We start from the raw sequence: 10,846 nt of genomic DNA on the forward strand, positions 1-10,846 counted from the left end.
TCATTAAAAAAAAAAATCCTAGGGAAGGGCCAGTTGTGAGAGATAGAATGTTCCAGAAGGTGACTCCCATCCACCCTCCGCTTCAGCTCAGTCCGGGGTAAGTGTTTACCAGGATGGCGCTTCTGTGTGACTAACAAGCTCCACGATTGCCCTCGTCTTTTCCTCAGATCATTGGACCAGCCAAGTCCTCACAGGTGCAGGTTCCTTCTTGACCCAAGGAGGAGCGCGGGTTCCGCGTGCTGTGGGGCTGCATCGGGTGACCAGGATGAGCTCCAGGGAGGCTGCTGCCAGTGGCACCTCCCAGATCCCAAGAGACTCTGGCCCTTCCTGATGAACAGAGGGTCATCACTCCTCTCATACCCTCCAACTGCCCGGGGGCTTTTGTCTGAGAAATAGTATAAAGTCAGATTTTTTTCCAAAGGTTTGATTTAGACCTAGGAAGAGACATCTTTACAGAAAGCCAGAACAGACGCCGAAGATGATAAACACTTGTATTCTGTTGAATCCAGAGCTCAAACTGGAGAAGAAAATTAAGATAAGAGTGGAGCCCGGAATCTTTGAATGGACCAAATGGGAGGCTGGCAAAACTACCCCGACCCTCATGACCCTGGAAGAGCTGAAAGGCGCGAACTTCAACGTCAGCATGGATTATAGGTGAGCCGCCTCGCGTCGTCTGCTGCTGGGGTTTTCTCGTTCTTGTTAAAGAAAAATTACTCCCGACGCTTGGTAAAGATACCAAGGAAGGCTTTATTCAAGAGGGACCGCTGCAGTGGGGGGTTGCAGAACGGGAGGAAGATCAGCTTCCCCTCCGAATACAAGGCCAAGTGGGGATTCTTCCTCCCAGGAGCAGGGTGGGGCGATGGGAGATTCTTAAGAGAACAGGGTGATTCTCGCTAAACGGAACCTAAAAGGATCCTTTCCGCAGGCAGGCCAGGGGATCGGACACCTCCTGGGCTTGGAGGGGAAGCCGAGTTTGCTCGGATATCCAGAGTGGTCAGATACGGGGGTGGGCGATTCTGGCTAAACTGAGTCCACAAGGTTGGCTGTGAAGCCCACAGGTCGGGCCAGTTGAGAAGAGGGTCGGTCAGTCTGGCTGGAGTTCGTCAGCCAGAGAACCTGCATCTCCCTCTGCCCGCGGCTGGCCGCCATCACAAGCCCTTGTGGCTGGTGCGCAGTGAGAAGGCACGCTGGAGGCCCAACGCCAGCTCTTTGCTGCTTTTGAGCACAAATCTGGAGGCTTCCTGCTGACCGCGAGCCCTGGCTAGAGGCGCGCCGTCACCTTTCTTCTGTTCCCCTCCCCCTCCTCCAGGCCCGCCTTCCCCCTTCCCTCCCTCCTGCCCGCCGAGCGCTACGAGGATTACTTGCACAGGTGTGCGGTGAGCATGGAACAGATGGTCAGCATCCGCCCGCAGGATGGTAAGTGCCCCCGTCGTCCTCGGGTACCAGCCGCCCTGGGGGTTGGGTTCTCACCTCCGGGAGGGAAATGATGGATTTTTGAACCTAGGGATGCCCCAGCCTCCCCTGCCCCATTTCCCTGCCACTGGAGTGCTACACCGCTGCCTCTGCATAGACACGTGCCCCCCGACCCAGGCCCTGGGGCCCCTGATTTCGGAACCAAGACCTGATGGGATCCAGGACAGAAGGGTCCACACAGACCACCCAAGCCCACTTCCTAGGAAACAAAAGAAACTAAGGAGCAAACAGCCAAATGTGGGGTCATGTTTAAATGACAGTTCGGACAAAGCGTCTGTTTAAGTTGATGGTTGAGACCATGAAAGAAATTTGAACATGGAATTTAAATCTGGAATCTGAATATGGAAGTATTTGAGAAATATTAATGCTAATTTTGTGAGGCGTGATAATAGCATGGTTGTTGTGTAAGAATGAAAAGTCCTCATTTGGAGATGCAAACCGAGGTATATCCTGTGAAATGACTTGGTGTTTGGGATGTGCTTTAAAACACTTCACTAAGTGTCCATCAACCAATGAATGGATTAAGAAGATGTGGTGCATATACACAATGGAATATTACTCAGCCTTAAAAAAGAATGAAATTTTGACATTTGCAGCAACATGGATGGACTTGAAGGGCGTTACACCAAGTGAAATTAGTCAGGCAGAGAAAGACAAACACTTATATGTGGAATCTAAAAAATACAACAAACTAGTGAATATAACAAAAAAGAGGCAGACTCACAGGTATTGAAAACAAACGAGGAGTACCAGTGGGAAGAGGAGACGGGGAGGGGCACGATAGGGGAAGGGGATTAAGAGGTGCAAGCTATTAGGTATAAAAGAAGCTACAAGGATATATTGTACAACATAGGGAACATAGCCAATATTTTATAGCAACTAAATGGCGTATAGCCTTTAAAAATTGTGAATCAGGGGCTTCCCTGGTGGCGCAGTGGTTGAGAGTCTGCCTGCCGATGCAGGGGCCGCGGGTTCGTGCCCCGGTCCGGGAAGATCCCACATGCCGCGGAGCAGCTGGGCCCATGAGCCATGGCCACTGAGCCTGCGCGTCCGGAGCCAGAGGCCACAACAGTGAGAGGCCCGCGTACCACACACACACACACAAAAATTGTGAATCACTATACTGTACACCTTATATAATATTGTAACTTATACAGTATAATATTGTACATAAAATATACTTCAGTAAAAATAAAATAAAAATACTTCACAGAAAAGGGTGTGGGGTAGCAGACAGATGATAGAAGATGGGCAAAATGTCAACAACCGTTGGAGCTCCCTGATGGGAGCACGGGGATTCATCAGACCCGCTTTTGGGGTATATATGAAAATGTCCGTAATAAAACTCGAAAAACGAATCCTATAAGATTTAAGTTAGCAAGTGCGTATCGAACATCAGCAATGTGTCAGGTACCAGATAAAGCATCATGGGAAAAATCTAAGCAAAGAAGACACACGTTCTGCCCTCAAAGGGTACGAATATTGTTGGAGGAAAAGGTGCAAACGTCTGGAGTATTAGGAATATTAAATAACATGAAAAAGAGCTCAGAAGGAGTCGATAAGGGACCACCCGGCCCGCTTGCCCCACCATCGTTCTTTCCATCCCCTGTCCAAAGGAGCTCAGGGGACCAAAGACTCTGATGACCAGGACCTCAGGGACAGCTGAGCCCCTGCCCTCCCGCCAGAGTCCCCAGTGCACCGTGGGGCACAGGCTCTGAGACCTCAGCCTTGCGCTGTCCAGCACCGCACGCACACCCGGCCCCGAGACGGGTCCATGTGACCTGTTTTGACTGATGGGCGCCCTGGGGAAGGTGCGTTTGGAAACCACACCTTAGTGGCCTTTGACTCATTATCAGTCTCCCGTTGCTCACAATTATCGCTACAGGCCATCAGAGGACAGAATGAAATGAGGGCCTTTCCCGCACCCAGGCCCCGCCCTGGCCCACCTGTCTGCACCTGACCCAGGCTGAAACTCAGTGTCCACGGATGACCTTCCTTCCAAGCATCTCCCTACGGTCTTGAGGGCTTCTGGAAGAGGACGCAGAACCATCGCTTCATTACCTCTAGGGTCTACTGACCCCTGCCCGTGACACAGGTGGCCGCGGCCTGCTGCAGGGATGCAGACCCATCCACCCATGGCTGAGGCACCCAGGACGCAGCACCTGAGCCGTGGAATGAGTAGGGTTCGGAAGGCAAAGGCGGGGCCAGGAGGAGGCAGAGACGTGTGGATCTAGCGGACAGAGCAACGGAAAGTCCAGTGGGGCTGGAGGGTAAAACCTAACACCTGCCAATCCTGCGGCACTGGCGGCCCGTCACAGGCTTTACCTGTTAGGTCCTCACCCTCCCGTGCAGTCTGAGATATCACCTCCACTGACACCATGTGACTTGGAAGCTCAGAGTGTCTAGGAGGCCGCCGTGTCCAGGTGGCCCGGCTGGAGAGCACAGGCCAGGGGTCAAACCTGCATGTCCGGCAACCTCACCATGACCTTGGAGGCCAAAGAAATGAGTGTGAAATTACTCAGAAATAACACAGGAGAAGCAGGCGGGGGCTTGGCTCTGGGGGTCACACCGGAGAATTTATAGCCACATTAGGGGCAAATGAATAGATCGCTCTGTGACTCTCAGCTTTCCAGGGAAGCTCGGGTTCTGATTCCGTCCTCAGGTGGCGGGCTGGGTCCGGCCTTGGGGCCTCCGTGGCTCACGCGCGGGTCTAACTCCCAGCCTTGCCCGCGCCCGTCACCTTTAGGAGACTCACTCGGCCCTGGACTCTGGAGGTCTTTCTGTAAAGAGAGTCATCCGTGGCCCCTTTGGCACTGAGCAGCTGATCTTTCGCAAGCTCACAGACAAGGCCTGGGCGAGGCCGCTCAGCGCACGGCGCCGGCCCATCCCTGAAGCTTGCGGGCGGGTGCAGCCACCCGAGCCCCGCACAGGAGGCGACGGGCTCAGAAGAACTTCTACACAAACGAGAGGCCAACTGCCAGTGTTAATGAGCTCTTACCAACCACGCCTCCCTCCTACCCGGGGTCCCTCAAGGCCTCGGGGCACCACGAGCTTGTTCCGCCCGACAACTTTGCCCCCCCACCGTCTAATAAGACGCGTTCTCTGTGCCTGCTCTGACCTCGGGGTGTCTTTCCTCCCACAGTGGGCGTCATCCTGGTCGTGGGCCATGGCTCGGCGCTGGACTCCTGCACGCGCCCACTCCTTGGGCTGCCGCCCCGGGACTGCACAGTGTTTACCCAGCTAGTGAGGAAGGTACGCGCCCCCTCGTTCGTGTTTCTGCCGCAGAAACAGGCAGCCCGACGATGCGGCATCACCACACGCCCCTCTCAGGACGAAGACAAGCGTCCTGACAACCCAGGGCAGCAGGGACCCACCTGTCACCTGAGAACGTGCCCGCCTGCTCTGACGCAAAGGGCAGCCTTGGGCAGGGAGCAGACGGGGATGTTTGTCATCTTTACCATTATGGCAACTGTGGCCATTTGCTACCCACATAATATAAAAAACAAGACAGAGAACTTTTATTATCAGGTCACATGATAATTCCTGTCACTCCAGTAGTTGAGCACTTGGTCCAGTGGGGGGTGAGACATTTGGATAAGAAGAGAAAGGGCGGTTGCTGGGCTCACTTGCTCTGGGGACTGGGGGGCTGACGGACAGAAGGGAGCCCCTCCCTCTTGCCTTTGGAGTCATCCAGCCTCGGAACACACGAGCTGGTCAAAGCTGCTGGGGTGCCTGGTGCCGGGCCGGGGCCGTATAAACACATACTGAAAAAGCAAGCAGGTGACGGATGTGTAGAGAAGGATAACGGGTACTTTGGACCAAACTGGAGCATCACCCGGCAAAGCAGAGGTGACTTTTATCCAGATGGCGAGGTGAATGGAGGCGGGAAATTCAGGACTCAGACCGCGCCCCCATCCCTGCCCCCTAAATCTACTCAGGGCCTTGCTCCTGCTGACATCACCACGTCTCCCGTCCCCGCGTACTCCGACGTGGCCGCTCCTATTCTTGCATCCCTTCCCACCCCGGGGCCCCCTGGGGGTCCTCGTTATCCATGCAGACAGCAGTGCTGCACACGCCAGACGCTGACTGAGACTGCATGTCAATTGCATGTTGACACTGTTCCAAAATCCCATTAGTCTTTGTGGCCAAATTCCCACCCACTCCCCTGACCCTTGGCCTCCCCTCTCGAGATGCCAGCCTTGAACTTCCACACTCCCGCCACCTTCTTACACTGAGGATTCAGAGTCCACCCCACCCCATCCCCAAGTTAGCTGGACTTGCCAGTTCATATCAGAAATTCATCAAGGGCTTTCCCAACCAACGATGCCTTAAAGTCAGGGGCAGCCGAAAACGGACATTCAGGAGCCCACCCCCATCACACTCATCCCCGAACCCTCCCCCCAGTCTCTACACACAGGAGGAGAGAGTGTCCCTGAGTCAACGCCAGCCCCCACTTGCATCCTGCCCCCCAGGTTGGAATTTTTGCACGTTTCTTCTAAGCAAGGAATTTCCAGACATTGAAAAGAGAGGGGGAAAAAAGGAAAGCAGAACATGTAAACAAACAAAGCCGTAAAAACAAAGGTCTGCTCCAAACCATTTATTTTACAGGGAATTGAGGTCTGAAGTTTCGCTTTGTCCTTTAATCTTGGGTTTGAAAACACAATACCTGTACCCTTTTGTGACGCTGAATTCGAGAATGGAAGCCGCTCTTGAAGCAGTAGGGTAGACAGAAGGGGTTCTCAGTCTCAACACTGTTGACATCTGGGCGGGACGATGCTGTGCTATGGGGACTGTCCTGTGCATTGTGGGATGTTTAGAAGCATCCCTGGCCTCTACTCCTGAGATGCCGTAGCACCCCCAGCTGTGACCAAGAGTAAGGTCTGCAGACACTTCCCACTGCTCGTGGGAGGGGCGGGGAGGCCCCACTGAGGGCTGCTGCGTTGGATGTTAGCGCTGCCCGTGGGAGGGCGGGGAGGCCCCACTGAGGGCTACCGCGTTGGATGTTAGCGCTGCATGCAAGGCATCGTGGGGACGTCACGCCAGCCTCCAAGGCTGTTGCCTTTGGAACAAGTCTGAAATCCATGGACCTGGTATAAAATAATAATAAGTGATTTAACTCTGTTCTAGATCCCTTCTCTGGGTATGTGCTTCTTAGAAGAAAACAAAGAAGAAGGAAAATGGGAGCTGGTGAACCCTCCCGTGAAGACGCTGACTCATGGCTCAAACTCAGCGTTTAACTGGAGTAACTGGATCCCGGGCAACTAAGAGCCGCCTCTATGTTTGCATAATTCACAATGATGAAGAGGGGAAACGCTTCGCAGTGGCTGTAGGATACTGTTATTTCGAAGAGGTCATAGTCTCCCCTAGTGTGACTTGTAGAAGCACAAAAGGCACTTTTAGATACCAGAGTGTTTGCCCTCTGTGGACCGTCATCCTGTGAGCTTAGCTGTGGGGATGCCACCGTGTACCATGTGCATTGGCCATGTGGCTTGGAGGGGAATGAGGAACCATGACACTGACCCCACAGAAAATTCTACTTTACTTTATATGTTTTTATTCATCAAGTTCCCAATCGTTTTTTTCTTTTTCTGTTTCAATCACTCTTTGGCTATGTCCACATAGGCCAAAAGAGGTGGAATATTGAATAAAATGTTGCAAGGAAACCACCTACCAGATCAAAACCGGGAAACAGGCTTGGTGACCACAGACTAGGTATTAGCTTCCTGTTGCTGCTGTAACAAGTAACTGCACAGTACTGATTAGAGACACAACTTTTTAAACACACACGTGTTTACTCTGTTACAGTCCTGCGGGTCAGCAGTTCTGAAATAGGCCAGCGGGTTCCTTTCCTTCCGCGGCCCTGGGGAGAGTCTGCTTCCCTGCTTCTCCAGGCTTTAGAGGTTCCTGCATTCCTTGGTTCACAGCACCTTCCTCTGTCTTCAAAGGCAGCAGTGGTGCCCCTTCAGATCTCCCTGTTCCTCTACTTACAGTCACATTGCCTTCTGCTTCTGACCTTCCTGTCTCCCTTTTGTAAATTCCCCTGGGATTACATTGAACCCACCCAATAATCCCAATAATCTGGGACTATCTCCCCATCTCAAGACCCATAATTTAATCCCACCTGCAAAGTCCCCTTTGCCATGTGATGTAACGTAGTCACAGGTCCAGGGATTAGGATGTGCACAGCTCTGGGGCCGCTCAGTCTTCAGCCCACCCCAACCCCAGTCCTTCCAAGCACTTCCAGCTGCTTATACAGAGGCCAGGGTGTAAGGATTTGTGACATCCGCCCTTGGTGCAGGTCTTATTCAGCTTCTCTTTTTCTCCCTTTGCTCAAGTGGAGGGGGGAGGGGAGCTTTGCAGATGGAGGCAGTGGGTCCTGCCCTAACTAATAGGAAGGAAAAACCAGAGAGCCCCCAAGCCCACCAGGCACAGTGAAGTATCCAGAGATGGTGTATCCAACGGTGCTCTGACTTTGAAGAAGCTGGTCCAGGCAGTCGAGGGGGGGCCCCCAGCGGTGTCCTCTCACCCCAACCGTGCTGAAGAAACAGAAAAAGTTCTCCAAGTGCTCAGAGGGAGGGCACAGTCGTGGTTGGATGTGCTACACCACCACCTCGCAATCCCTCTGCATTCTCTCCTGGGTATCCCAGTGCCACACAGACCTTCCTAATCACGATGATGATAAAAACTTCACAAATCAAGCAAGTGGGGTTTCCATAGTGGTCACTGCTCTGGGGTGGTCCACAAGATGTCCAGGTTCACCCTCTCACGGGGGAGGCTTCCGGGTCTCACGCCCCTGGGTGATGAAGGGGGCAGACCACGACCTCATCTTCACTGGGCTGCTGATGGGGGTTTACACGGGACGACGAGATGGGTTTGAATCTCGGAGCTTGAAGTCAAGTGTGCAAGAAACACTGTTTTCTTGATATTCTCTAATTCTTCTGACTAGCCCCCCACTTCTGCTGCAAAGATAGAAAAGCCCACTTCTGTCATTCTCGGCTTCCAGAATGACCCTCACTGTGCGGGGCGTCCTTGGGCACAGAGCTGTCCTGCGGAGGGGTAAGGATGGAGGTGCCTTTGGAAGCTTTTCATTATTTGGTGTAAGTTTTCAACTCTATGAACTAATAAGGAACCAGAAAAGAAGGAAAGAGGGCTTCCCTGGTGGCGCAGCGGTTGAGAGTCTGCCTGCCGATGCAGGGGACGCGGGTTCGTGCCCCGGTCTGGGAAGATCCCACGTGCCGCGGAGCGGCTGGGCCCGTGAGCCATGGCCGCTGAGCCTGCGCGTCCGGAGCCTGTGCTCCGCAACGGGAGGGGCCACAGCAGTGAGAGGTCCGCGTACCGCAAAAAAAAAAAAAAAAAAAAGAAGGAAAGAAAGATTTCTGAGCACTCTCCTCTTTCCTCTTTCCTTTGGCCCTGCTGGTCCTCAGGTGTTGACAAGCCTAGTCTGAGCCCTGCTGACGTCATCTGGAAATAGATGTCCTGTGCCCACAGGCGCCCACCTCCGATCCCGCCCACATTATCTCTTTGATTTCCTCACCCGTGAGCTCGAAAACACAAACCTGGAAAGGGGCCCTCCACCGTGTTTTGCTTGCTGCCCCCCACACGGTGGAGGTTAACGTTGTTTAATAACTTTGCGGCACAGTGACTGGGGCTCCTCCTGGCCAGTACTTGGCTCCTTCGGAAGATGAGAGGAGGCTGAAAGCGGGGGGAGGAGCTGGCCTTGGGCTGGGCTGCAAAGGAATTGAGGGGCCTGAGCTCATGCCTGTGACAGAGAAGCCCTCAGCCACAGGTCTGGGGCCACCCATCCCTGCAAACGCTGCTAAGTTTCTCTGAGAAGAAAGAGCCGTCATAATTTTCCACTGAAGCAAGTCTTATTTTAGCACCAAATTTGAGATGCTTTAGGTATGAGTCATGTTGGTGAATTTTATGGGTTGAATCCTGTCCCCCTAAATTTTATAAGCTGAAGTCCTAACCCACAGCACTTCAGAATGTGACTTCTATTGGAGATGGGTCTTTAAAGCGGTGATAAAACTACAATGAGGTCATTGGGGTGGGGCCCTAATCCAAGATGACTGGAGTCCTTATAAGAAGAGGAGATTAGGACACAGACATACAGAGGGACAATCATGTGAGGACATGGGGAGAAGAAGGCCATCTACATGCCCAGGAGAGAGGCCTCAGAGGGACCAGCCCTGCCCACACCTCAATCTTGAACTTCAAACCTCCAGAGTATAAGACTAAAATAAACAACTTTTTTTTGAGCCGCCCAGCCTGTGGCACTTTGTCAAGGCAGCCCCAAGACTCTACTACAGAGCATAGAAAACATTGATACAAACACCAAACATGGATACTTCTGAAGGGCTGGTTACCGGCCAGGGCACGCAGCTCAGCGCAAGGCCCGTAATAAATGTCACCATCAACCGAGCCTATTTAAAGCGCCCAGATCCATACACGACCCCTCCTGACTTTTTCTGTACTTATTTTCAGTTAACATAAAAATCTAACTCCCTGTGGGCAGGTCTTGTGAGGAGTAAAGGCCAGAACCTTGGTCACCTAAAGGTCCTCCCTCCCTGGCCTTGGGGAAGAACGAGGTGCAGGGACATTTGTGCTGACCCCCTCTTCCCACCCCAGTTATTTCTGGGAGTCCTCTGGGGAGCACGGGTGCTCAGGAAGGGATCTGTGGGACACTGCCCTTCTCAGCCCCCAAGATCAAGAGCCCCTAGTGGCTTTGCCATCCTACCGTCTAGAGAAAGGCACCCACCTAGGGTCACGGTCCACGCTCCCAGAACCTCCTACACAGAGCCAGGCTGGGGGTCTCATCCTCTCCAAGTCCCTTTGTCACCCAGTCTCGGGGGCTCACAAAGGCCTACAAACAGCCCTAACTGCTTCTTCCACTCCATCAGACCCCCAGATCAGTCCAAGGAGCGTGGCAGAGGAAGTGGGGAACAGAGGTGTCCCTCCTACCCACGTGCAGAGACCCTGCACCCTCTGGCCACGCATCGAAAGCCAGTTGTCAGTACTTACAGATGGTGGGACCATAAGCCTGGAACCCTAAGAAATGGATTGAAATCCTCGTACCCCAGGAAGAGAATTCAGCAACATGGCTGAGCTCATGGGTAAGTTCAAACATCAATAGCTTTTGTTTAGGGCCACATCCTTAGGAGATATGACACAGAGAATGTCCCGTTTGCATGGCCCTGACAGCACAACATGAAACACCTAGGAATACACTTACAGGACTCATGAGAACTTAACATACCACCGAGGGGCACAGAAGAAGGCTGGAATGGTTGGAAAGGCACGCCATGTTCCCCCATAGAAAGTAAGACTCAACATCACAAGGATGCCATCTCCTAAATTCATCCACAGGGTGATC

The 10,846-nt window shown here is 53.0% G+C and overlaps 1 protein-coding gene across 2 annotated transcripts in view; it reads left to right on the forward strand.

The window, feature by feature from the left end:
* Positions 1–6,990, forward strand: part of UBASH3A (ubiquitin associated and SH3 domain containing A) — a 39,793-nt gene extending 32,803 nt beyond the window's left edge. The window contains exons 11-14 of one of the 2 annotated variants that reach the window (XM_060149471.1): positions 510–654; positions 1,310–1,416; positions 4,616–4,725; positions 6,601–6,990. In XM_060149471.1, the coding sequence (XP_060005454.1) occupies positions 510–654; positions 1,310–1,416; positions 4,616–4,725; positions 6,601–6,738 (500 nt within the window). In that variant the 3' untranslated portion in view covers positions 6,739–6,990. Of the gene's footprint in view, positions 1–509; positions 655–1,309; positions 1,417–4,219; positions 4,726–6,600 lie in introns of those variants that run through there. The other variant, XM_060149472.1, reaches the window with a different exon arrangement.
* The last annotated feature ends 3,856 nt before the right edge of the window (positions 6,991–10,846 follow it).

The sequence above is a fragment of the Lagenorhynchus albirostris genome, chromosome 5 (genome assembly GCF_949774975.1).
Source record: "Lagenorhynchus albirostris chromosome 5, mLagAlb1.1, whole genome shotgun sequence".
NCBI lineage: Eukaryota > Metazoa > Chordata > Mammalia > Artiodactyla > Delphinidae > Lagenorhynchus > Lagenorhynchus albirostris.